Genomic DNA, 27,705 nt, shown 5'->3' on the forward strand with positions numbered 1-27,705 from the left:
ATTTAATGGGCGGGATTTATGGTAATTGAGAATGAGCGTGCACGCGCGTCCCATTTACGACTGATTTGAATTCATTAACACACACACACACATTTCACTATCACATCTGACGTTTACGAAGTATTTGTGAATCAGGAGAAGAGTTTTCGGGAAGGTCTCTTTACGCGCAAATCACTCAGATATTTACTCGTATATTTACGAATGTTTCATGAATGAGACCCATTGTGTTTTAAATTAGTAAAAAATTCTTACTGACAAATGGGCAAAACCTAGGATAGTGGCAAATGTTAAAAATGTAAAATTACAACTCATCAGTGTTTGGGGTGAAAGTAATTAGTTTTTTTTTTATATGTCATAAATTGATTTTTGTTGTAAATATGCCTGACAAGATTGTTACCCTGAATGACATTTTACTGGGTGTTTTCTGTAAATCAGGGAAAAACTAAAACAAAATTGCAATTAAATAAAACAGAAAACTTTTTGAATTTTTTTGGGGGAAAAACTACAATAGTTTAAAGCAGTATTACACTTTTTTATGGTTAAACACTTTTTCGTCTTTGATCCATCTATATGCATGAGACTGTCTGAATACCGGCAGAATTCACATTTCTGTTGTAAAAAGAGAAACAATGTGCAGAAGTATTATTTGCTGTTATGAGGTGTGTCCGAAGCTGCAGTTGCTGTGTGACGTGCTCCAAAAAAAAAAAAAAAAAAACCTGGACACACAAAATACAAACATTAATGTAATACAAAATATCTGGGCACAGTTTTTGCAGAACTTCTTGCCAAGTTAAAGCAGTGTCGAGCTGTTTTAATAAAATTTTTAGATGAATTATGGTGCCCAAAACTGTATGACTTTGAACAGTGATTGCAAACATTTTGTTTACTGTAGCCATTATTACCAAGCGCGAACCGTTGACTGTGAATGAGAGTATGAGACGAAGCGTACGCACAGGCCATAGTGTGACATCCGTGTAAACATAGATGACGTCACAGGTTTTTTTAAAAGAAAGAACGTAGCCTTCTTTTGTATGTAGGCCAGGGCAATTTATGTATTTACAATACTTACTAAAATATAATTAATATTTTTTTATTTATTTTGTATTAGTTGTTTGAAGAGTAAAAAAAAAAAATTGGTCAGTCTTAACGCAAATTTAGAAACCGGCAGGTCGGTCGGACTAAAAGCAAAAAAAAAACAAAAAAAACATTTGAGTCGGTCCTAAATTGACAGGGTCGGTCGGGTTACGGCAAACAAGAATATTTTTAAGAATGGCCTTACAGACCCTTTTCACATTTCCATGGTTCTCAGAAGTGGAAGATATCATAGTTGGGGGAACTTTTGTGTCATTACATTTATTTTTTACTCTGATGTGGAAATATGCTTGTGTATTTTATATGACAAATAGCGCGAATCAGGCTTTCATCCTTTTGTTACTTTTTCTCTTTTCAGTCTTTGCCATTGTATGTAATGCCGACATGTTTTGAACTTCCTGTAGGCAGCTGGTTTTAGTCTCAGTGTCAGTTCTCAAGTGTGGTTGAGAAGTATCTGTTTTTGGTGGTTCACGTTTTGCTTATGAAGTTGTTCTTCTTTCTGTGTCAAGTTCTGCATCTGTTATCTGGCTTTGAGTCTGACCACAGATCTCACTGTCTGTATTGTGCAATTTCAAAAACAACTCTTGCATGTGTCACTTTCCCATGGCAGGGCTGCAGAACAGCCCATTGTGTCTTCTGAGACTATACTGTATATTTTCATTTCAGAAATATCATGAAGTAAACCAGGTGCTACACATTTTGTTTCAGCTAATTAAGTTCTGTAGTGAAAGCTCAGATTTTTAGCTGTGCTCAAATGTTCTTGTTGAGCCCAGCTGGCCAGAGAACACCCCGATCCTCAGCTGCATATCATATGAAATGATGATGCTTCAGGCACTTGTTCATCTGTGCTTTTAATGGACCTCTTAGAACACACTGTTTCTTCTGGATTTATGAAATATGTTTTGTGAACATCACTGTGTGTACACTGATTCACTCTGTGTTTGTTGCTAAAGTTCATGAGCATTATTTACTATGCATTTGTCTGAAAAGAGGTTATATCTGTGTGAGTCTGTATGCATCTCTACACCTACTAAAGTCAGTTTGTTAAAGTCAGTATGCACGCAGTTGCCAGCAGCACATTTTTGTGCACTCAGCAACCTGACTTCAGCTGATTTCTGAGCTTATTTTTAAATCGGTTTTGTGTTGTGACGTAAAAGCAGCTAATGTTCATTAAAGGTGATGAATGTTCAGCCTGTTTGTGTCCCATTAGGCTGAATTGATCACAGCGAAGTACCTAAACTCTCATTTACACACATATACATCACAAGCAGCCTTTTAGTTTGCCAGTGTGTGAATTTGAATCGAATTGGCTAGATCTTACAAGATTTTACAAATTTACAAATGTTTTATGAAAAAAATACATACATTTTATCCTTAATTTAGACTAATTATACCTGTTTTTTCATGGAAAATACATTATTTCGGAGCTGAAGTATAAAACTGTCATTACTGTTTAAATAATTCAAGAGATAGTTTACCCAAAAATGAAAAGTATGTCATCGTTTACTCACCCTAATGTCTTTTCAAACCTGTATGACTTTATTTCTGTTCTGTGGAACATGAAATAAGATCATTTTTTTTTACATAGTGGAAGTCAGTGGTAATCAAAATCATTTTGGAGTGAACTATCCCTTTAACATCAATAAATACAAAATGTAAGATTACCAGAAGAATTTCAGTTGGTCATTTGGTTTTTAGTACCTATAAAAAATATGTTGAAAATACATTTTTAATTAGTATGTTAATATAATTAATATAATACAATTAATAAAGTAAAAATGTTTAATATTTAAATATAATTTATAAATGAATAATAACTGATGTAATAAAATATATGTGAATTTAACACAAGTTTCCATAGATAATACATTTTAGATAATAGTAGGTTATTTACAGTAATTTCATCAAATGTCTATGTAAATGCCCCAGTATGTGTATCAGAAATAGCAGGGAATTTGTGATTTCCAAGCCTGGTCATGAAAAACAGTTCTTTACAATTGATGGGCTTTTATTATTATAATTTTTTTTTGCTAGTTTATTTGTCTAATTCTTCAAGTAGGGGAAAAAAAGTCAAAAGGTATGGAAACTATGGAAGAGGATTAGGGCCAAGTAATGTTGATTTTGGCAGCCAGTTTTAATTTTACATTTAGTCTGGTTTTTTTGTGCTGTCATTTTAGTTTTTATTAGTTTTAGTCATGTTCATACTCTTTTTAGTGTAATCAAGTTTCAGTCAACTAAAAGTCTGATCATTTTAGTCTTATTTTAGTCAGAATTATCCATGTATACTTTCGTCTAGTTTAAGTCAACAAAAACGGATAACATTTAGTCTATTAGAAAATTTTATTTTAGTCTCTTATTAGTAATGCAATTATATTTAACCCAGTCAATATAGTATAAGTACCTAATAGTTTAGCCAAACACATTTCAAACAAGGTTATCTTATTATGTTATTGTTACCTCATAGACTGATGAATACATCCATTCCAGACACAGAAGACGCTTTGATTTGAATTTACAACATTTATTTTACCAGCCAAACATGTTAGAAGTACACACATCATTCCCTTTCTCTGTGTCAGACTTAACTTTGTTTGTTGTCGTCGTGAGTGGGGCCTGACGTCGTGACGTCCGAGTGACTGAGTGACGTCGCCTGCATCTCCGCAGTGCGACCTGATGCAGCCCCTGAAGTGAGACACAGGAAACAGAAATACTACAAAATAATCATAATAACGCGACTAAACGAGACTAAATAATGTTATAATATTTAGTTTTAGTCAACAAAATTGAAGAGACATTTTAACATAGTTTTTATTTTGTAAACCACATTTAGTCTTGTTTTTATTCATCAACAATATTGCATAATACATTTTATTATAGTCAACGTTACATGATCAGCATTTACGTTGCGTCTCGTCTCGTTTTCATCACGTGATAAAGGTTCGTTGACGGCAATATTTTGTCATAATTTTCATTGACGAAATCAACATTTAATAAATAAAATGTTGAGAACTATATAGTTAAATGTTGGGAATTATATAGCTACATTTTGAGAATAAAGTCGTCGTGTTTCGAGAATTTCTTTTTCGAGAAATAAAATTGAAATAAAATGTTGAGTATAAACTCGTTAAATTACGAGAAAAAAAAAAAAGTCTAAATAAATTGCCGGGAATAAGCACACTCGTGTCATGATCATTTTATCTCGTTAGACAGTGCTAGTCAGCGTCTGCAGTGGAATAGGTCGTACAGTAATGCTTGTGGATGTAGCTTATGTGATCGACCAGAGTTCGAATCTGCCTTTTGCTGAACTCTCTCATCTTCCTTTTTTCATCACATACCACATATCGTATTATAATGACTTAAATCTCGAGATGTTTTTTTTTTTTTATTATTATTGCTTGGCCCTAGTCCTCTTCCATAGGAAACCTTGATTATTATGATTATGATTATGAAATTTACATCCTTAAATTTCAATTACAAATCCTACTTGGAATCCTACTTGCCAATTTGATTCAAGTTCAGCCGAATAAACAGCCAAATCTACTCACCTTATCACATCTGTCTGTCTCTGGTTTTGCATTTTGGCCAGTGGTTTGCAATCTCTCGTGTGTCTCTGAGACTCTGATGGTCATATTAATGTCTCTGCTGGTGGTCTGACTGCTAGCACACCTCAGGTGAGCAAACAAGCTCTACTGATCCGCAACACACAAACTGAGAAAACGCAGGATCTAGGTCACCGCAGGACAAGACATGACCGGCACAGAGAAAAAGAGAGAGAGAAGGAGGTGGTGAAGTGAGTTTAGTAAAGAGGAGTCCTCATCCCGCTAATGTGTGAACAGTGTGCAGGTCCATAAGAGTTTAGAGCATCATGGTTCAGAGCAGGATTTTCTCATGCACTTCACCCGTTAAAGTGGGCTGCCACCCACGAGTGTCCACGCTAAGGAAAAGACTGCATTTTCGCCGGGATCCGTGAGTACTTTTTGTGTTTTTGGCTCTAAAGTGGCTCTTGAATGGTGTTGTATACAGACTGTAAGTGGCAGGCAGAAATTCATGGTCAGTTGATCCAGCCTGAATTACTGTAACAGATACGGTTTCCAGTGATCTATTGAATTACGCTTCAATCTTTTACAGTAGAGACTTCAAGAGGAGAGAAAGGTAAACTCCTGATTATTCAGTGTACTGATACATTTGAGCAATGTTTGTGTAATAATAATTTGTTCTTCAGAACAGAAAGTCACATATTTGTGCATTATTTGCATCTGTAGTGCCTTTTAATACACATTATTTTGCATTATTACACATAATTGTAATACATACTGATTCTCGGTTCTGCCTTTTAAATGTATGCATTTCATTGAAAGCATGTGATCAAGTGTGTTTAGTTAACAGTTTAAAGGAGTGGATAGACTTATAGAACAATATAATGCATGACAATGTGAATTATAAGATATTGAACTTGTGTGACTTGTGTTAGACGATTTAAAAGGTTTCAGTATCATATGAGATTTCAGTAATTCACCCCAAAATGAAAATCTTTAATTATTTTCTCACCATGTGTCATTCCAAACCTTTAAGCCTTTTTGTCTTCTGAGCAACACAAAAAGAGAAATGTAGAATAATGTACTGAACGCTTTCTTCCATGTACAGTTGTATTATCTCATAAATTCTTATTTCATGGAAAGCATATGTGAACTTTTCAGATAATTCAACTTGGGTATAATGCACAATTCATATGGACTGCTTTTAAATAGTTTTATGATGCTTTTTTTGGCATTTTGGAGCTTCACTTTCATAATATGGAAAAGAGCAGCAAGGATATTCTTCAGAAATTTTGTTTTTGTGAAAGCCATACAGAGGACATGAGATTGATACAATGAAGACGGAATCTCTTTAACAAGCTATACAGAATTAACATCTCTATCTCACACACACACACACACACACGTGCGCACACACACACACACACACACTGTGAACACACACATGGTGCAGTGGGCAGCCATTTTTGCTGCAGCACCCGGGGAACAGTTCAGTGCCTTGCTCAAGGGCACCTCAGTCGTGGTATTGCCAGATCGAGACTCGAACCCACAACCTTAGGGTAAGGAGTCCAACTCTCTAACCACGACTTCTCTTATAAAGGAAAGGTTGAACTAAAAGCTACCTCAGTTGTTTACAGTTTAAATGTAGGTTTTAATAAATGTTTATGCATAATACATTTTCATTTAGTTTTGCAAATTTTTGTTTCTAATTTACTGTAGTTACAAAATCTCATATCGCTCGACCAGCATTTAAAACCAAAGTTAGCAGTCTGGTTTCTACAACTTTCACTTAGGAACATAAATCTGCCTTTAAACTTGAAAAAAAAAAAATTCAGATCTAAAATTTATCTGAAAAAATTTGATCATGATTTTTTATTTATATCACCTGCAAAGTCTTTATCCAGACTATTTAATGTGCTTAGAGGTGGCATAAATGCATTTACAGCTATTAAAACTGTATCCTAGACGCTGAGGTGGGTCAGAACAGGCATCATTTAGACTGGCTTTAATGCAGTATTTCGTCTTCACACTACATTTTGAGCAGACACTGAGCAGCATTAAATCATTCAGACGTTCAGACATTTTAAAAGTTTTTTTGTGGCCACGGTATCTGTAAACTACATGAAAATATGAAATGTTAAATATAGCAAGAATCTTTTTAGGGAGAGAAAGCCGTGAATAATGTATGCTTCCTGTTATAGGCTTGCTGCACTTTTCTTTTGCAGCATAAGCATCTCCTAACAAACTATAGCAAAAAAGGGCAACTCAGAATGTTGCTGATCATGTCAAAACGAAATCCCTGTCCAATGTACAAGGTCTGACCTCACCTTAAATACTCAGAGGAAAAGAGAGTGAGGCAGGCAGAGTGATTTCCTTGTTAATAAGTCTGCCTTGAACGACTGCAAATTAAAGGACAGGAACACTGGTGCACGCACACATATGCACACACACGCATCTGTGTTCAAAGCTTTGTGCCTGAAGAGAAACAGATCTAGTTAGTCTAGTTACTGTGACAGGGACACACTGACCCTGAGCTCACGTTGACCAGAAAAAACATGACATGACTCTGTCACTCTCTCATCCTCTCACTTAATTGTGTGTGTGTGTGTGTGTGTATGTGTGTGTGTGTGTGTGTTCACTGCTGTGTGTGTGTGCACTTTGGATGGGTTAAATGCAGAGCACAAATTCTGAGTATTGGTCACCATACTTGATTGTATGTCCTTTCACTTTTTTATAAGAGGCGGAAACCCGCCCAATCTGGCAACATTGGTCAACAGCTTGTCTTTCAAAATAAAAGTATGTCATAAGAAAAAAAAAACATGTAGAATGATGTTTTTTTTTTTTTGTTATCGATGTTATTTCTTTGACTATTCACTTTGCAAGCCACTCAGAACAGTCTTGGGACCCACCGGTTTGCATCATTTGCATCATATACTTGAAGGAGCCACTGTATAATCTGTATATGACCACTTAAAGTAGATCAAGAAGTTTAGATTTGTTCAGTATTGAGTTTGAGATTGATCTTTCTATCCATCCAGATAGTCGCTATCAAAATAATTGAAGAATGTGGAAGCACATTATTGCTGGACATTGTTCCTGTAATAATTTTTCAGGCTGCTCAATGTGCCCTGGTTGCCTCTTGTGTTCTTATTTAATTGGTCAGATCCTTGTGAAAGATTTGCAGGCCATCTTTCATCTGAGATTAGACAGAAACCTTCAAGCAGTAGCGTCCTGTTACCAGAGCTGATGATTCATCAGATAACTGTAGACTGATGTTATCTAACACCCCAATCAGATACTGCTCTCTCTCTCTCTCTCTCTCTCTCTCTCTCCGTGCCTCTCTGCTTTTTCTTTTCCACTGCGCTGTAAACAGAGTCCCGTCTCTCATACTAAGCTCATGTGCACTTCTGACTTACTGTCAAATGAACTCTTTCCTCAGACATTCGTAAATTTAGTCCTCTGTGGACATCTGTCTGTCTGTCTGTGGGCACTGAGTCATTTTACTTGCAGATTAAACTAACTCTCAGAGTTCTTTGGGTTTTTGTCAGGAACAGTGGGCTGTATAGAACCAGTGAAAGTAGGTCATGAGTGACTGATTGAGTTCTCCTCCTTGTGTGGGATTCACCAGTGCTGCTGCATAAATCTCAGTAAAACACCAGAGACCTTGGTGTTTGTATCATAAGTCATCTCCTCAGTAATCTGTGAGGTATGAGTGGATCTGCATGGAATCTGCAATGAATTCCACAGATTTCAATGGGTTTTGAGCACAATTCATTGCTAAAGTTCTACATATCTGTAAATCTGAACTGTAGAGCTTTCTGCATATATATATATAGAGAGAGTCACAACCTGATATTCCAGGCCAATTATTAGGCCAATATTTTGCCTCGGCATTGGCTAATGGTTGGACAGTTGTTGTTGTTTCCCCTTCATCTTAAAAAAAGCTTTTTCTACCCACAGCCTTGTCAACATTTTATTTTCAGTAAAAATTGTATGAAATAAGTATTCTTTTATTAATAATGTTGCTCTTATGTTGGCATTATATCAGAAGTTGACAAATAGTTAATAATGTCTTCTAACCCTCTGAGCTCTTTTCAGTCGTATAATAATCTCTGTTATTTTTGCTAGTCAGGGTTGTGTGCAGTGCTTGGTTTAATTTCTGTGTGTGTGTGTGTGTGTGTGCATGCATGCAGGGATTAGCTGCCTCACTTCACTCTCTCCAGTATGCTCACTAACTAAGCCTGACAGTCACCTCATCACCTGACTCCTCATGCTCTCTTCTCATTGGCTGGCTCCTGTCAACCTCCATACGGCAGTGAGCTCAGCGATGCCGAGGGGGCGGGGCTATGTAAAAGCTGTCGGAGGCCATTGGGCCGCGAGGGTAAACATAGCATGACTGGACCCACATAAATAAACTCCAGCCTCCACTGGCCTGGTTCGGCGGGAGCCAGAGATCCTCATCTGTGCTTCCCCACTCAGACCCCTAGAGACCCAGCAAGGGCAAAGAAACGTGCAACCAATGATGCAACCGATTACATATACTCACAGAATACCCACAATCTTATTGGTGGAGAGGAGACAAAGTGATGAAGCCAATCATTATATGGGGATGATTAGGAAGCCATGATGGTCAGAGGGCAATGGGCAAATTTGGCCAGGATGCTGAGGTCACAACACTTCTCTATTCTAAAGACTGGGATTTTTAATGACCACAGAGACTCAGGACCTCAGTTTAACATCTCATCCGAAGGATGGTGCTTTTGTTACCTATAGTGTCCCTGTCACTATTCTGGGGTGCTAGGACCCATGCAGACCACCCCTTCTGGCCTCACTAGCACCTCTTCCCCATGAAGTCTCCTATCCAGGTACTGACCAGGATCAACCCTGCTTAGCTTCAGTGGGCAACCAGATGAGAGCTGCAGAGTGATAGCTGCTGGCTATTTAAAATGATTTTTCCATATTCAACTGCCTTTGGGACAAGTAACATTGCTAATCAGATCATATAAGAATTAAAATATTAATTAATGAAAGGATATAGTTTGTGCCACGTATATAATTTAATCCCATGGGGGAGTGAACATTTCCCATTTTTTATTTTGTCTTCACAAAACTATACTCATACATTTAATTTCCAGATAAAATTGTGTTTCAGATGGCGTACGGTGGTGTGTTGGGTTCACATTCAGAGCCTGTGATGGAGCTGTCCATTCAGCACCACAGTGACATGCACTCACTCTGATTGGCTAATGCTTTTACAGGGATTCATTCTGATTGTCAAATCCTCTGCCAATCAGAATCCGCTGCAGGATTGGAAAACGGGGATTATATGGCAATTTTTAAATGTGTTTAGCAATCTTTAAAATGTGCATGTGTGCTAGTCTTTTAAGTAGTATCATAGTCATCCGAAATAGCAGTTAAACTTTCAGGTTCAGGTGTCTTCATTCTAGTCTCTTCAAAAACCTAAAAAAGTGTATTTTTAATATGTATCTGTCTACTTAAGAATTTCACAATGAATTAAATGTGTTACAATTCGTGGAATTTACTACTAATTTCTAAATGATTTCAGAATGTTTCTACCTTTTTTTTTTCCGGTGTAAGGTGTGTTCTCACCGATAGTGATTGAATCAGTGAAAGTCTATGTCCTGTTTTTTTTTTTTGTTACTGGGTGACAATCACACACTTTACTGTCTGCACTTCCAGTGGTTCAGCACTGTGTATTTGCATACATCCATAACAATTGCTATCTCATGTTACCTAATATCACTAAACGAACACATTTTGTCAGTACAGAAACAACTTTTCTAACCTCTAAAATAAGAGGGAAATAATCAGCTAGAATACTTTTCATGCCTAAAAACCCAACTCTAATCCTCAACAGTTATTGGTTGATATAAATGTTGTTCAACAAGGATGTTGATTCAGGAACATCTCTTACTTTGCAAAATCATGGTCACTGTATTTAAGAATGTCTGGAGACTAACTCAGCAAAATCTTGTCTTTTATACTCAGTCAAAGCTGAACGCCACATCCCTCAAAAATGAGTCTGCAACTGCTGTTGCAATTTACTGACACATTAAGCCCTTTTTCCGAAGACATATCACAATTTTATAGACGTTTATGTGTTCAGACAGCTTGTGGATGTTTCTGTGACCTGTGATTCTATGGGATCAGAGAAAAACTGCTAGCCTGTACACCTGCCTAGATATTTGCCATAATATCAGCAGTGTGTGTGTGGCTTATAGCAGCTCAAACTAGGATAGAACAAGACACCATACAATGCATTTCTCTCATACATACACACAAACACACACACACGCGCACGCACGCACGCACGCACGCACACACATGCACACACACACTGTTCAAAGTGTTTACCATTCATCTGTATTAAGGGATTAGCGGACCAGCTGTCGACTGCCTCATAGTACCTCACACACCGCAGCAGCAGTGAGACCAGACATGACTCTCTGAGTCAGGAAGGAAGCAGGGGGGAGTGGCCTGAAGGATCTGAGCATGCTCAGTGAGTACCGGATTGAGACAAGAGCCGTTCATGCCCTCATCTGCAGGAAGAGAGAGAGAGGCTGCTGCATTTCAGAGAGGTGCACATGAGCGCTTCACACACAGGATGTGGAAGTATGGCTTTGCCCGGCACTTTCATGCAGAATAAGGCATTCTGAGTCGGGGCTGATCACCTGTGCTTGGGTCACGCGAACCGACCCGGATTATCATCCAGCTCAGGATGCCTTGGGAAAGGCGGCTCGTGAAATGGGAAGATGACACTGTGGGATCAGGACTGCCTTTACTGCACTAATGAAGGGCTTCAAGCTCGCCTGGTAAGATAAAAGGATAGATACCACTGGTCTGCCATGGGCCTCTCTTCTCTGTGCAGTTCTCGTTTCTGTGTACCTCTTATTTTAGTGTCGCAAGAAAGAGATTTTGACTTGCCAAGCTCATCCTAAACACCTGCATTATGCTGTGTGCGCTCTGAATCTGTCGCTGTCAGAGATCTGCAATGACGTATTAATGTCCGTTAGTTTAAATCAACCAAGTACAGTGTCGACTTGCTCTGATGACTGAATTCATTCTCCATAGCTCCAAGTAATTGGCAGTCACACAGCTGAGGCTGGGATGGTTGACTTTAATGTCAACCTTTTAATGGTTATGTAACAGTGCCCTCTTAGATAGTGTTGGATAGTGACAGCTTATTTATGGGTTTTGAGTTCAGTATAGATTAGTCTTTGAAGAGACAGTGACAGTGCAGTTTTCATGTGATAATATCTTTATATTCCTTTTTCTTGTTTCATGTATATACACTGCTACATATGAACAAAACAAAATATCATAGTGTGCTATTTGTGATAGGTGTTTAGTGGTGCGATGCAATGAAAAAAATTGGGAAAACAAAAACTTTGCCAGTTGGTATTATGAAGCAGTCGCTCGATGCAAAGAGTTTTAATTGTTTTTCACACTGAACTGTGTTTTGGACACGTTCTTGTCATTTGTAATACCGTACATTTCAATCTGATAAACGTGCTAAATGCAAATGTTTGTTAATAATGCTGCAAATACGTTACAGTAGATCAGGAGTTGATAAAGCTTGTATATGAAGAACTTGGTGTTAAGATGTCTTATCTGATAGGGCTAGTGTCTCAGTCTTGTAGTCTACAGACATTTCAACTTCATGAGAGAGAGAAAAAAATTCTGTCACGTGTTATAAAAACCTCAAACACAGATGACATCTTTACCGTACAGAGCATTTGCAAGAAAATGTGCTGCATATAATACAATTATTACATGCATACATACATACATATATACATGTATATATATATATATATATATATATATATATAGTAATGAGCATTTTCGTTATTAATTCTAAATGATTAGCCTGGTCTGGAAAGCTGCTGGTCTGCATCTTGGCCTCAAGGTGTCTAGTTCTAATCTGAGATTTCCAGAAACTCCCCGTCTGTCATTGGTCAAACAAAGAAACTTTCCCATCCTAAACTCGTCAGTTGGAAATTAGGCCAATAATACCATGGTTTTCTAATATACACTATGCTACTGAATTATATTCTGTCCATCCTATTTTGCAATGCGGAAGTATTTTCTGTGATTGCGCAAGACTTCTGATTCATTAGCCACTGTACATAATAACTAAAAGAATAACGAGTGCAGTAAGCAGTTAAACTATTTGTGCTGCAAACCAATGTGTTTATGGTAATGACAATACAACTATATGATGTCTTGTACAAACGAGATGTCTTGTATAGCTAAAATAACTGGTAGCAGATGAAACCGGAAGCCATGCGCATGCAAGTTGCAAATAGCTACACCTGCGCTTACGTTAAAAATCAGCAAATACAATGGTATTTTTTATTGTATTGCAGTGTATTTCATGAATTAGTGAATTACAATAGAACATGTCAAAAGAAACATATTACAATAATACATGTTACAAAAAATACCAAGGCATTCCATGTTTTTGTAAGTGGTTTATAGACAGTTTTCCCTACACTGGTGTATCTGTACAGTTTTCTGATAATTAGCTGCTCTGCGGTAACCGTGTGGACAGTCTCAGCATCTGTGTGCTGCTGTGTCCTCCGGTGGGACTCATGCTCCCAGCGCTGTTTAATGAGCACTGCAGAGTGTGTCCTTGGATTGGGTCTTCACTGTGTCCATCTGTGTGTGTTTCCTGCAGTGAAATCCAAGAGACAGGTTGATAAACAATTATGAGTCCCTCATGAAAACACATCACAGATTTGCCATTTTGTTTACTTTTATATTATTTGTTTAAATTAATCCCGTTTGATTGTCCAGATTTATAGCATCTGTTTGTAGAATACTGTATAAAGAGAATGTACTTTCTATGGCAGAAGGCAGATGATGGACAGCTCTGTCACAGTCGAAGAATGCGAGTGTGTTAGAGTGTTTCAGTTATACTGCACAGACTGCACACTGTTAAAACAAAATGACTGTGTGTGTATGTAGTGTATGTGTAGTGTGTATGTGTGTATGGAATGATAAACATTTGATGGTGGCTACATTACTTGACAGATGATCTGACTGTATGGTGTCCAATAGTTAACAGTGTAGTATGTAATATTGATACGTAGTGGTTGAAATGGGTCCCCCAGTCCAAATTCAAAATATCGGAGATGTTTCTGTCATTCCACCCCCTCTTCCGCAAACTAGATTTTCATGTGGGTTGCCAGATTGAGGACACACAACAGGAACAGGCACAGTTGACAATGGAAGGTGACTATCTTTACAATGTAATTTAATGACTTTTTTAAATGACTCCGTTCGTTTGAAAGCTTCCATGGCTAGAATACACTGTGTTTTCCACCAATTGGCAACTGGGGATGTCAGAACCCAATTGGATAAACTGGCAGTGGGTGGAATCACAAAACAAAAACATACATTCTGGCATGGATTCATTGCACAATTTAAAGCAGAATAACTGTCTATACTGTAGTATTGTTTTTCAGAAAAGCAAGTATGTGAGTTTGACATGTTTCCTGAATATCTGCAAACACGTTAAGGTATTTTATGCTTTAGTAGAGTAAAAAAATTACATACAGCACCTTAAAATGCCAGGCAGCTGGATTAAGTAATAAGACAAATACATTTTTATTATGATTGACGCCATTTCAAGCAGTGTGCTCTGATGCATACTGTTCATGTTGGAAATTGTACAGTAGTAGGTGAGCTGGGTATTCTATGCATACAAAATTTTGCATGCTTTTCACAGTATACATAGGCTACTGATTGTTATAAAGCTTTTATTATAGTAAAGATGAGCTGTTTGTTCCAGTTATGTTGGTGTTTAATTCTTTGGGGTGATTTATTGTTGCTGACTCGGTGCTGCAGTTGAAAAGCATTGAGCAGATTACAGGCCTATTTTAATCAGAGATGCACTGTCTCTTTCTCTCTCTCTCTCTCTCTCTCTCTCTCTCTCTCTCTCTGATTCAGTGTAGATCCGACTAGCTTGATTTGATTCACAAATTCATGGTTTGATTTGTTCTTTTGTTATTTTCATTGTCTTATTCCTGTCTCTGTTTCTGTGATGTTGTGATAGTAAATCATCTGATTATTCTTGAATTATGATTACAATCTGAAGTGACCAATATTTAGGGTCTCTGTGATAAGACCCTAATTTAAATGTACTACAGTAACATAGAACTGATGTGATTCTGATCTGATTTAATATAATCTAACTGAATCATGATCTGATGCAATTTTTTAGATACCTAAAATGAACAGATGACAGTTTAAACAGACCTTTCTGATCTTATTGGAGTCTCTAATCTAATCATAACCTAATATATTCTGATTTTGATCTGACTCTGGTCTAATACATTTATACTTCCAGTCAAATATTGAGAATAATTAAGCTTTTGAATGTCAATGTTAAACGTTGCAGAGATGCATCCTTAGTCATTTTGACATCATCCCTCAAATTTGTTGCAGTGCTTTTTTTTTTTTTTTTTTTTTTTTTAACAGTCTGAAGATGATCTGCCTTGAATTTAGTGAAAATCAGACAGATGGTTTAGATAAAAAAAAAAAAAAAAAAATAGGTTCAGCCGACTATGGCAAAGAGTCATTACAATAGGCTAATATACTCAAAAGTAATTAATTTTTTTTGACATTTCATTATAGCTCTTTTCCAATAGATGGTGCTGCCCTGAAACCTTTTTTATACCATCAGGGCATGGTGCCCAAGACACATATCGAGTTTTGTAATGATACAGCAATGCATATATAACATTTTATGACAAAATTCAAAATGGCCAACACCCAAAATGACTGACATGGGAAATTTGGGTATGGTTCAACTCGGCATGCTGCACTGAATCTAAAGAAACCAGTTTTGTCCAAATCGTTTTGAAGTTCTAAGCAAAAATAGCCATTTTTTCATATCTCTGAAGAAACTGTCCAGGTAGCCACAGCTCTTATAACACACACCAAGTTTGGTCTCAATATGCTAAAGCGCTGCGCAGATAAAGCCTCATGTACATTTTGCCATACTCTTCGTCAGATTCGTTCGCACATTATTCAAGAACTAGAGAACTTTTAGGGTGCTTTCACTTGCCTGGTCCGAACCTGAGTTCGGTTGCTCCCCCCTCCCCCTGCCCCCGCTGGACTGTTCATATTGTAATATTTGTGTCCGAACCACGGTTCGCTTGCGTCATCAAGCCAGCAGCTGTTTACCCCGTTGCTTGGTAACGACAGCGCAGGAGAAGGCGGCAAATGCATAACATTACTCTCTGCACTTTTATGTATAACGTTTTTGAACTGTTCATTTTGTTTATAAAGCTTCGGAACATAACAGCACTTGCGTCTGTCTTACGAATGCACTGAAAATGCTCTAAAGAACGTTGAAGGCGAACATAAATGAGATGTACAACTCTCTGCTTGCAGCGCATCAGTCATGCTCATCAGGAAAGTGAGTGAAACACACACACAAACACACATTTTCATCAAATAATTTGTCATTAAACGTGGTCCACTTCCGTGATTTGGTACGATTGCGTTCACATAAGCAGGGAACCATACCAGAGTTCACATGAAGCATACCCCAGACCACCGTTTTAAGCAGACTCGGGTACGGTTCACGGGTGCACATCCGAGTACGGCGTTCACATCGTCCATACGAACCCGAACTCTGACATCAATCGAACCCGGGTGCGCACCAAAAGTGCTAGTGTGAAAGCACCCTTAGCCAGTGTGGTCTGAAGAGTCTTGACCGAAGTCTTGACCTGTAGAATTTTACATTTTGGTAAGCATTCGACGTGAGCCAAGGAATCAGAGGAAAAAATTATTTTGCTTCTAAACTTTACTGTTCGAAAGTTATGAACTGTTAGTGGTGCTAGGGGGTTTGGGTTCAAGGCTCCAAACTTGCTACGGTTAATGTTGAGACTGTCCTCTATTTGTGTGCCAAATTTAATAACTTTCCCAAAAAGTAGTTCTATGGGCTGCCATAAAACCCCCTGGGAAGAAGAAAAAGAAGAATGCCAACGTATATTATAGGTGCCATCGCACCTTCGGGTCTTGGCCTCTAATAACTTAACCTAGTCAGTGTATTTAAATAATTTCTGAAGGATCATGTGACAATAAAGACTGGAGTAATGATGCTGAAAATTCAGCTTTGTTATCATAGGAATTGCCTCTTTTATGATACACCAAAGAAACGGTCATCGTTCATAAAAATAACAGCACATTGCTCTTCAACAACACTGAGGATTTTAGCCATCATTCACACATATGCAATATGCAATAGTACCATCGGTTACAATACAAGTTATTCAGACCAAAATGTATATGTGTGCAGGATTTGCTGGCATATGCATCACAGGAGAGGACAGAGTCAGCGAGCGAGTGAGAGTGAGAGGGGAGTGGTGTGATTGGACGGGGGGAGGGGTAGAGAGCCAGAGACTGGCTTGTTGTTCAAGCTGCTGACGTGTGCGGCTTCATTCAAGAAACCCATGCATATTATATCAACCCCAGCCGCCACACAGGAGTCGTTTTTCACGCCAGCTCACCGTCCTCCTGTCCCCACTGACCCAGACAGAATGATAGCGAGAGACTAACAGGACAGCAGAGGAAACGGCCATGCGGAAGAGCGAGAAAACGAGAAAGACTGCTTGAAAAAAACAAGGATGCTGGATTCAGAGATGATATGCTCCGCCTCCTCTTTTCCTCCTCTCTCGTCACATCACTCCATCCCCACACTGCAGCCACACTGAATGAATGAAGCTGAGCCCAACGCTTTCATGTAGCCCCTCATGGCCACCAGGTTTGTCTGTGTGTGATTTTTGCATGAAAATCATGAAGGGAAGTAATTATTTTTGCATTTGCATGATGGGCAGGCGCACTTGACATGTCCATTAGCGACAATTTCCAGTATTTCAGCTATCACAGATGCTTTTGCCACCTTTCAATATTTATCTGAGTGATTTCTTTGATGCTACCAGCATCTTTAAACCCATCTCAGTAGTCCTTCTTGGAACTGGATGAATTTGATGATGTTTTTAGAAGAATATCTGATATGCGTCATTTGACCAGAGCAATGCATCACATTTTCTGCATGTTGCAAGCATTTCTTTTTTTTTTTTTGCATCACATACGAGCATTTTCACCCCTTCAACCAGTGTGAGAAAGATGTTTATCTCTGCTTTTTGCTCTCTGTGATGTAGGCTAGCGTGAGAGAGCTTTAACCTTCAACTGGTGGTTGGAGAAAACAACACTTTCTTAGACCAGAAGTGTGTTGCACACTTAGATGTGTGTTGGTTTTTTAGTCTCAACATTTAAGCACAAATGTGAAAACTGCATTCACACATATACATGTGAATACGCCTCAGTGGCCTGTCATTAGGTCCCTAATGAGTGCCGCTATGACAGGTGAGGGGTGAGGAGAGCCAGACAGCCAGCCATAATAACTGTTTTTTTTCTATAGTTTGATAAAGACCTTTTATCACTAACATCAGGTGCTCAACATGATAGACAAAGCTTTTGTAGAAGACATGTTTTGAATGGATTATGAGGTACCTGCTTATTGGACTCTGTATGTGCTGTAGATTCGGAAAAAAAAAATAATAATTCACACACTTTGCACAATATATGTACTATCTAGTGCACAACTAGTGGGTAGCAGTTTTATTTTAGCATCATAGAGACACTATTAGTTTTTTGGTAAAATGTAAAATTTTTATTTACATATTTGTATTTTTTTGTTGTTGTTGTAATAATTATGTTTACTAAATTGGGATTATAGCACAAATATAAAAAGGAACCATAAAAAAAACACAGGAAAAAAGGTACACAGTTCAGATTTGTAAGAGGAATAATTCATACATAATAATAATAATAAAAAAGAGTACAGAAGAATATCTCCAGAGAATTATAAAATTTCTATATAACTTTATTTTATATAAGTTTACATTATTTTAGTTAAGTTAACCTGAAGGAAAATGAGAAATGTCGCCTTGTCAACTAGCTGAAATGTTTTTTTTTTTTTTTTTTTTTTTTATTATTATTATTATTTTATATTATTATAGTTAACATTTTTTATTTCATGTAATGAAAATGTTATGGTTTTATTTTTAGTTTACTATAATAATCCTAAAATATATATATAATATATATACTATAATAATATATTTTTTAGAAAATATATTTTTTTACAATTTATTCTTAAAATATATACTATTAATTTATCAGTCAATGTTGATTATTTAATTCTGCATGCTTGTTTAGTATGTTTTTACATTTTAGATCACACTTTCCATACTGTACCTTATAAAAGTTGTGATGCCTAAATTCACTAATGGCATTTAAAAACGATTTTTATTAGTATTTAGACTACTTATTTAGACATAAATACAACAGAATTTCAAATCAACAACTTTGCAGTTCATTTGCCAGAACTGTGCTTCTCATCCTCACTTTGTATATGAAATTTGATGATGGTCAAGAAAACATTTAAGCAGCTGATCTAACAGATTCTTGACAGCAGGACAGATGTAGACATATGCACCAGTAATTTGATGCCACTGTTTCTATAAAGGTTTCATCTGCAGTGATTTATTTGCCGTCAGAACCTTGTACAACATGTGGATGTGTGTTCTGGGAGGGAACGGCTGCCTGAGTGCACAAGTGCATTAGGCTGATATGAAACCAGAGATATTGTGAGGTGTTTTATGAGTTGCTGTGTTTTATCTGCTCTCTCTCTCTCTCTCGCTTTATCTCTCTTTTGTCACACTGTGTTTGTTTTTCCAGCCGGGCAGCTCTTAGCTCAGGTACAGAACATTAATAATTAAGATCGGTGCCCGCTCTGAGGGACAGATGAAGGGCTGACAGCAGGAAGATGGAGGATTGCTGCATGGAGAGATTGAGATAGAGATAGATGAAGTGCTTCCCCTTCTGATTGAAAAAAAACCTTTTCATTTTCAGTGTTATTAACATGATCTTGACCTTTGTGAGCAATTCTGTGTGTTTGAGGTCAGCCAGTGGGTGTCATTCTGATGGTTTTTCCCAGAAGACGACTTTAATGTCTAGAGGTTACTCTTCATTATAGAAGAATTAATGGAGTTCTCAGTTATGCTTTATTTACAGTATGTGCTTTATTAACTTTGCCAACTTCGATGCTTCTCCTGAAAGCTCTTTAGAGAAATAAAATGAGGCAGTACAAGAGTAGAACTGCATTAAAGGGGTCATCGGATGCTACATGCACTTTTACAAGTTGCTTGAACTGAAATGTGTGTTGGCGGTGTGTGTTCACAACCACCCTATAATGATTAAAATCCACCTAGTGGTTTTTGTATTTTATCTTGTTAAACCATTTCCCATTTCTCAAATCGAGCCGATCTCAGATGCCTATCTGTGTGACGTCACAGAGACGTCTACCCACACGTTACACATCCCCTGTCTACCTAAATACGTCCATGTCCGCGTGAATCATTCGTGATCCAGTTTCAGCAACGGAAGAAGCGAGTATATGTTTTTTTGTTGAATCTTTGCAAATCTCCTTTCCTAATAATGTGCTAATTAGCAAGTTTCACGATGAATGCGGCTAAAGTAAACAGTCTCTCTGAGATTAACTCTGAAGAGGGGGCGGGGTCAGCAAAGCTCATTAACATTTAAAGGAAAATCTACAAAACAGCTTGCTCTGAAAAGAGCTGTTTTTGACAGGGTAAAAGAAGGGCATTGTTTTACACTACCACTGAGAAATTTTGACCAAAAGAATCATATCAACTTGTAGAAAATGGGCATCCGATGACCCTTTTAAGCTAACTGAGACTTGTTATAGCACTTGCATATCGTTGCTCTATTGTGATTGCTTCCATGGTCCTTATTTGTAAAACTTTTTACATTCTCAGTCTTGTGTCTTCTAAAGATAATATGATAATGTCAGTGATGTGGAAATTCCCAGCAGTACTGCAGTGGTTCTTGATGTGACCCCCGCTGTTGTGTGTTTGGTCAGAGCTGTGAGATGTCAATCTGAATACATTCCTAAGCTGAAAGGGCAGAGGTGAAAGGCCAATGAGTGGCCTGCTAGGAAAATGTGTGTGTGTGTGTGTGTGTGTGCGCGCACTTTTGTTTTGGTGGTTGACTTCTGTTGTTTTGCCGGCTTAAAGAAAACTTGAACCATCTCCCACATGAGCACCACTGATCAGTGTGTCTGGAAGTTATGTGCTTACTTCCCAACAAACATTTGTATTCCTTGTGAAGTCTAGAATCTGTGTTTTACTGGATATTTGTCTTGTTTCTGTAGCACTGCCAGTAACTCGAACCGCAGCTCGCCAGCCTGCTCGCCTGTCCTGCATAAACGCCTGCGCTCCCCAACGCCCCAGAGTCCAGAGGGAGAGAACATGGTGGAAAAGAGCTCCGATCATTCCTCTGATAAAGCCCCCTCCACCCCGGAACAGGCCATCCAGCGCACCTACAGCCAGTCGCTTCACAGCACCCGCCCCGCAGGGAAGAACTCCAAAGTAAACATGTGTGACTGTACTTACTGTACTTCTGCTCTCTCCGTTTTCATATACTGCATGTCTTGCACATTTATTGCTACGATGGGATTCAATTTCTTATCAGTGCAGGTTTTTAAACTCAATTCTGCGTCGCGTTATAAAATTGCAGATGATGTGTACTCATAGAGATGATAGTCCACATGTTCATACATGATAACGGTGTTTGCAGTTTTAGTTTTCCAGTAAATTGAGTTCAAAACCCCGTGAGCTGCCTACTAAAAAATTAATTTAGACATCATATTATGTTAGCAGCATATTCATTGAGAAAAAGGTAGTCCCAGACAAGTCGATGATGATGTCATTTATAAATAAATAATTACCTATATACTGTGTGTGTGTGTGTGTGTGTGTGTGTGTGTGTGTGTGTGTGTGTGTGTGTGTGTGTGTGTGTATATATATATATATATATATATATATATATATATATATATATAAATGAATTGACTGTTTTACACAATATATCTAGTACTTGATAGAGCATAAGTTTAGCAACAAAACTTAAAATATATATATTACTAATTATATTAAAATATCTTATTTAGTATTTTAATTTCAACTTAAGTATTTTGCTTCTAAAGGTGTACAGTAGACAGCGTGGCAGCTCAGTAGATTTTGAAACCGAGCTCTTGCTTTCATTTTCATATCATTGCATCTGTTAAAGGATTTCATTTCCAAGATGAAAGGTTAAGTTCTCCTCTTCAAGAAGAACAATGCATTTTATGAAAAGGTATGCTTTACAAGAGGAAATTTGAGAAATACTTTATGCCTGTCCCAATGTGAGGCACATTACATTCTGGTCTGATTTGAAGTTAGCGATCATTGGATAATCATGTCATATCCATCAGCACCTCGTGTACAGGAGTAATACACAGAACATCTCTTCTGTCATGTGGAAAAGCTTTACCACCCAACAGTTGTTATTTTCTTTTTTTTTTCATTTCTCTGCACTTATTCATAGTTTTCTTTTTATTTGTTTTCTGATATCTGTTCTTCCTCTCATGCATGCTAGTCCCACAAGAGACTGTCTAAAGTAAGCATCACTCTTTTCTTCTCTACTGTACTTCCATCCTGCCTGTGAGCCATCCCATTATGCTCTGCTTCACCTGTCTGTGCTAACCTACTAAACAAACCCAGTGTGAAGCTAGCTAGTAATGCCAAGTTAAATGTATTCAAGTGTGTCTGAAACACTATGAAAAAAGTTCACTTGTAATAGACAACAAACTGTACCGAGGCAGCATCAAACCAAATCAGACTTCAGTTACCGATGCCATAGTAGAGACGCATCACTTGTGTCGCAGAGGCAGAAAAACATATATTAGTAAAACATCTCACACCTAACCTCTTACTCTTGATGAACTCTCTCTCCAGTATGACAGATTAAACCTGATTAAAGTAAGAACTCAATATGTGTGCCCTTAAATCCCGTGAGAAGAGTCCGCAGTAGAGAACTGTAGATTCCTGATGCTCTGTCCAATGCTCAATGCAGAGATTGCTTTTAGGTCTTTATTTGCGTATGTGTACCGTAAACCTGTATCATAATCACTGCTGAGGTTGTTTTGAGCTGCTTGTGATGTTGTAGATCAGTTCTCTATAAAATGCACAAAACGGTTAGCAACATTTTATAGAAAAAGTTTAATTTAGTGTAAATACTGCCCCCTTGTGGAAGCGTTGTGTATGAGGAATGTGCAATGGTACAAGCACCAGTGATCCTTTAGGATATACTCAAATGAAGTGCACTTATACCTGTGCTGATCAAACATTTTTGATAGATAGATAGATAGATAGATAGATAGATAGATAGATAGATAGATAGATAGATAGATAGATAGATAGATAGATAGATAGATAGATAGATAGATAGAGTAATATGGATGCAACACACAGGTATACCTGCACATTCAGAGTTAAACCCTGTGGTGTGTGTATAATATGTAGATAGTCAAATGTATGTGTTTTTATGTATTTGGATGACTCCCTTAAAAACCCACTCTAATGTTCCTCTGTTCCTCTCTTGTTTCTTCCACCATCAAATTCGGATTCTTCAAACTCACAGAAAAGTCAAAGCTGGTATAACGTAAGTCTATTTTTATTCTTTTCTATGTTCTATTTATATCAGTGATTTTTTTAAATATTCAGTGTTGTGTGTTTGTATGATATCGGCATTTAGGGCTGGACAGTGTACTGAGTTTGTATGATATATCAATATATATTTTCATAAACGACATTGTATGATGCAATATCATCTATATCGATATACAGTGAGGCCTAGTTTGATAAAAATTCGATCTGAAAAATTGTGGAGGACACAGAGAGAACTGCTGCGGGGAAAGTACATTATCCAGTTTGTCCTAAATATGAGATATACTCTCATATATGTTAGCAGTTAGCACCTTTTTGCACATAATAGCCCATAAGCCACATGGTTACTTTCACTATGTTTGTTTTCATTCTCTTTAACCTGTTAGTGTTCCACTGTAACTTTGTGACATACAACTTAAAAAAAAAAAAAGTTATAACTTTGGAAAGCAGGTATAATCAGTGTCTTTGCCAACAAGGCTTCATGCTGTGATCCCATTGTGTTTTTTTTAGCTAATAGCTTTCAGCTATAGTCAACTATAGAGACTACATGAGACTAGTCAACATCTGTTTCTGAAAAAAAAAAAAAATAAATGGGCTAAATATTTTTTTTTTCCTTATTCAGTTCAGTAAGTTCTTACAGTGACTTTCCTAAACATAACAAACCTCAAAGTGTCACCTTTCAAAAGAGACCAAAACCATGCATACGGTACTCCTAATGGTTCAAGAACAGCATGCAGTTTACTTTCGGTATGTGTTTTGTAGGCCTTCTAGGCAAATTTTACAGGAATGCTCAGGGGTTACGATAAACATTGTTACATTGCACAACATTGGGCAGGATTGGAAAGGCTTTATTGGTTGTAGGATGATGTCGCCTCCCAGTGTTGTTTGAGTTCAACTGCTTTCACAGACATGTTGGAAATAATTACCTATTTCTTCTCTAAAGCTGGATGTTTGACCTGATTTTCCCAGCATTTATTTTCCTGTGGGAAAGAATTGATTTTTTTTTTCTTCGGGTCAGGCAGCTCTTCACGACATTTTTTTCAGCATTTCACAAGTGCCTTTGTGATGTTTTGTCAGTGTGTTATGGTCGGTCATAACCTCTGGGCCATCTCGATGAAAGTGCACTGCAGAACAGCAGAACAAAGACTGCAGTGTTCTCTCTCTCAAATAAACAGTTTCTTTTTCTGCCATGGATCAGGCTGTGTTACTGCTCGAACATAATACATATACGAATGAATTTCTAAGCATGGTATAGCTCAGATCATTTGATTCTGGAGGAATTTGATGCATTTGATGAGATTTTGAGGTCTCTCCTGAAACTCAAGTCAAAGAATTTTCTCTCTCCCTCTAGAAAAATCTTAAGAAATTTAATCATATTGTCTACATTTTATCCCTACATTTTAGTTTTACATTTATGTTTTTTTACATTTTATCCCATTTTCCCTAGAATCACTCAGTTGAGCAGACCAAATTTTGACAATAGAATGGATGATGGTTTAAACTTGGCTTAAAAATGTTAGGGAGGTACAAGGGCAGTCTGAATGAAGCTTCTGCATGTCTCCGTAAACGAAGAGAAAACAGGATGTGTGGACACCAAAAGCTGTGTGATAACAGATAACAGTCCCTGTTAATAAAGATCAGCAGGAAACAATGATTCTAGGACTCCCTCCAAGTGTGCGCTTATCAGAAAACATTCAACTTTGCTCATTTTTGTTTTTCCTGAGTGGACAGATGAGACGGACACAAGCTGTAAGATGTCAACTTTAAAACACTCTTCTGACATCCATTCCATTAGGGAATCAGTGAAGAAATAACATTTTCGACTACAGGACTGTATACTATAATCAAATCCCATGTGGTCGCTGGGAGGGTTGAGTCATTTTTATTTGAATTGCTCATTTTACAATCCATTACGTTTCAAAGACTTCTACAGAAAATGATGCATTAGGCCTTCAGACCCTGAGTGAACATGCGAAGAGCAGCTGTGGCAAGAAAAGAAAAAAAAAAAACTCCCCATGACGCTAAGCCAGCGGAAGAAAAATCTTGAGAAGAACAGGACTCGTCCTTCTATATCTCCATTAGATTTCGGTAACTATCTCAAATGGAATACCTATATGACCCAGGCTCGACATTGGGCATCAAGTGACAACGCGACATAGTACCACAATTGTTCAAATAAGGGACTCTCTTAGAGCTTTCGAAACAAATGCAATGATAGGGTTTTACTAAGTGTGTCTTGCTCCTGAGCTGAACAAAGAGTCTGCCTCAGATGTTTTGCTTGAAAGGGGACTGAAGGAGAGGCCAGAATGAGAGATGATTCACCCATTTGGCATCCCCTCGCCGTCCCCCCTTCCTCTAGCGCAGGAAGTTAACTAGAGTTCGTTCACCCCGTGAGAGTGCGAGTATGAGGGAGAGCGGGAAGACTGAGGCGTTGTCCTTGGCCGTGCGTAAACACTAACACCATAAAATGACTTGTGCACAATGGGGGCCTCTGTGATTCTCTCTAAAACTTTCTTTATCTCGCCATCCTATATTTTCCTCCACCACCCACTGTTTTGATCTCTTACTCCCACTTCATGAAACCAAAAAAACTTCTCCTTTTCATGCTAATCTTTTGGGCTTTGTGATGAAATGAAAACATTAGTGGAAGCTGAAGTGTCTTGTTCAGTCATTAAGCACCTAATGGTCTTCAGGAAACTGACTATCAGTGCAGTATAAATGGTGTTTTTGCTACATTTCTGGAGAGATGTGAAATCTAGGTTGACCCAGGATGGGGAGGGGTGTAATGACAGTCCTAGGAGAAGCGTATAAATCTCACAGCTCTTCGATCATGAGTGAGAAAAATGTACAGCCTGAAGCAAGGAGTTTACTACATCTGACACGGCCCCTCCTCTCTCGTCTCCTTGGGGTTCTGTTGGCCAGCTGGCTTCCCGAGCTCCTCCCCCTCCCTGTTTCTCACACACAAACATTCTCTCAGGCCACTCCCACTCCTCTTGGCAGAATTGTTTTGTAGAAAGTCTCAGTGAGAACTCTTTCCTGCCATAGTAAAGGGTTGCTCCAGCTCAAGTTGGAGAGAAATTTTGCATCCTCTTGGAAGAAATTTACTCAAAATTGCTCGTGGCAGACGAACGCATCTTGGCTTGCAAGGATATTAATGCAGGCAATTTTGAATATGCATGCTGAAGAAAGAATTTTTTCTTTGTCTGAAGAGAAGAGTTTTTTTTCCTCAAGCAGTCAAACACTTTTATATTTTTGGATTTGTGTAAACGAATGTTTGCCTCTGGATATTTCTAGGTTAACAGTGTAACAATTTAGTTTTTCTTGGCAGAATTGATATTTTCTCGCCATGCATTAGATAACCGGATTGAAAACCTTGAACCGTTTGGATCTAAAACACTGTAAAGTGGCAACATTCCTCAGTTGTTGACTGGATCTGGAACTGCTTCTTGTATTTTGTAAATTTGGTGGATCAGCAGGTGTAAACCCTAAAACAAGAAGAGAGCAGCTGCAAGGGACATTTCCATTCTGAGAGCATCAAGTGATCAATTCCAAAGGACGGACATTGCTCCATGTTACCACTAACTGTCCTCTGTGTCTTGTTAAAAATTTGACTCATTTCCTGAGGAAAACGTGCTCCATTTTTATTGTCAAGAGCGATGTGTGTATTTCAGTGTGAGGATTTTTCCTGCTGTCTGTGGAAGATTGTTTTCATGGTGTTTATGTGCTGAGACTTACTTAAACAGCAAAATAGATAATGCCAAAGAACAGTTGCACAGGTTACTCCAGGTCATTTCAGAGCATGGTGAAACTGCACTGGATCTCAGCGCACATGTTGTGAAGCATTACACCTCAGGAGACAAGTGAGACAAGTGGCATCGACTCCAACGCTGGACAGGAGCGATGGAAATCCTCAGTTTTGAAGCAGAGTCTGATTGGTTCTATGACTGGGAGGAGGTCCAACAACCCGAAGTGCCTCCGTGTGATTGGACGGACCGGGATTCTGAGAGCGTTCCTGCTGTAAGCAACCAATCAGAGAGGAGTAGAGAAAAGAGTTATCTCCCTCCTTTTGTTTGGATTTTGTTATGTTAGATCATGAGCATCTCGCAAACTGCTGGTGGTTTCAGTCAGGACAGGCCTGCAGAGGATCTGAAGTACTTATCCAGTACCTTGGTGTAGATAATGAAGCCAACAGAGCATTGAAAAAAATAAATATTGTAAAAACTTTTTATGTTGTATATGGGGGACACAAATGGCACCTGTTTTTTAGAATGACCCTTCACAGTTTGTCTACTTTGTACCTTTTGGGAAATGCTGAATGTTTTGTCTGTGTCTGGATGTTTGTGTCTCATTCTCTCTCTCCTCTTGTCTTTCAGGTTTTGAGTCCCACATACAAACAGCGAAATGAAGACTTCAGGAAGCTCTTTAAGCAGCTGCCTGACACAGAGCGCCTCATTGTGGGTGAGTCT

The 27,705-nt window shown here is 38.0% G+C and overlaps 1 protein-coding gene across 6 annotated transcripts in view; it reads left to right on the forward strand.

The window, feature by feature from the left end:
* LOC113054529 (GRAM domain-containing protein 1B-like) overlaps positions 1-27,705 on the forward strand; it is a 49,557-nt gene that overhangs the window by 12,845 nt on the left and 9,007 nt on the right. For 2 of the 6 annotated variants that reach the window (XM_026220139.1, XM_026220143.1), the window contains exons 4-6: positions 20,905-21,121; positions 23,214-23,234; positions 27,613-27,697. In XM_026220139.1, coding sequence (XP_026075924.1) covers positions 20,905-21,121; positions 23,214-23,234; positions 27,613-27,697 — 323 coding nt within the window. Of the gene's footprint in view, positions 1-11,041; positions 11,462-16,962; positions 17,428-20,904; positions 21,122-22,169; positions 22,191-23,213; positions 23,235-27,612; positions 27,698-27,705 lie in introns of those variants that run through there. The other 4 variants (XM_026220140.1, XM_026220141.1, XM_026220138.1 and 1 more) reach the window with 4 other exon arrangements.

Source organism: Carassius auratus, chromosome 35, assembly GCF_003368295.1.
Source record: "Carassius auratus strain Wakin chromosome 35, ASM336829v1, whole genome shotgun sequence".
NCBI lineage: Eukaryota > Metazoa > Chordata > Actinopteri > Cypriniformes > Cyprinidae > Carassius > Carassius auratus.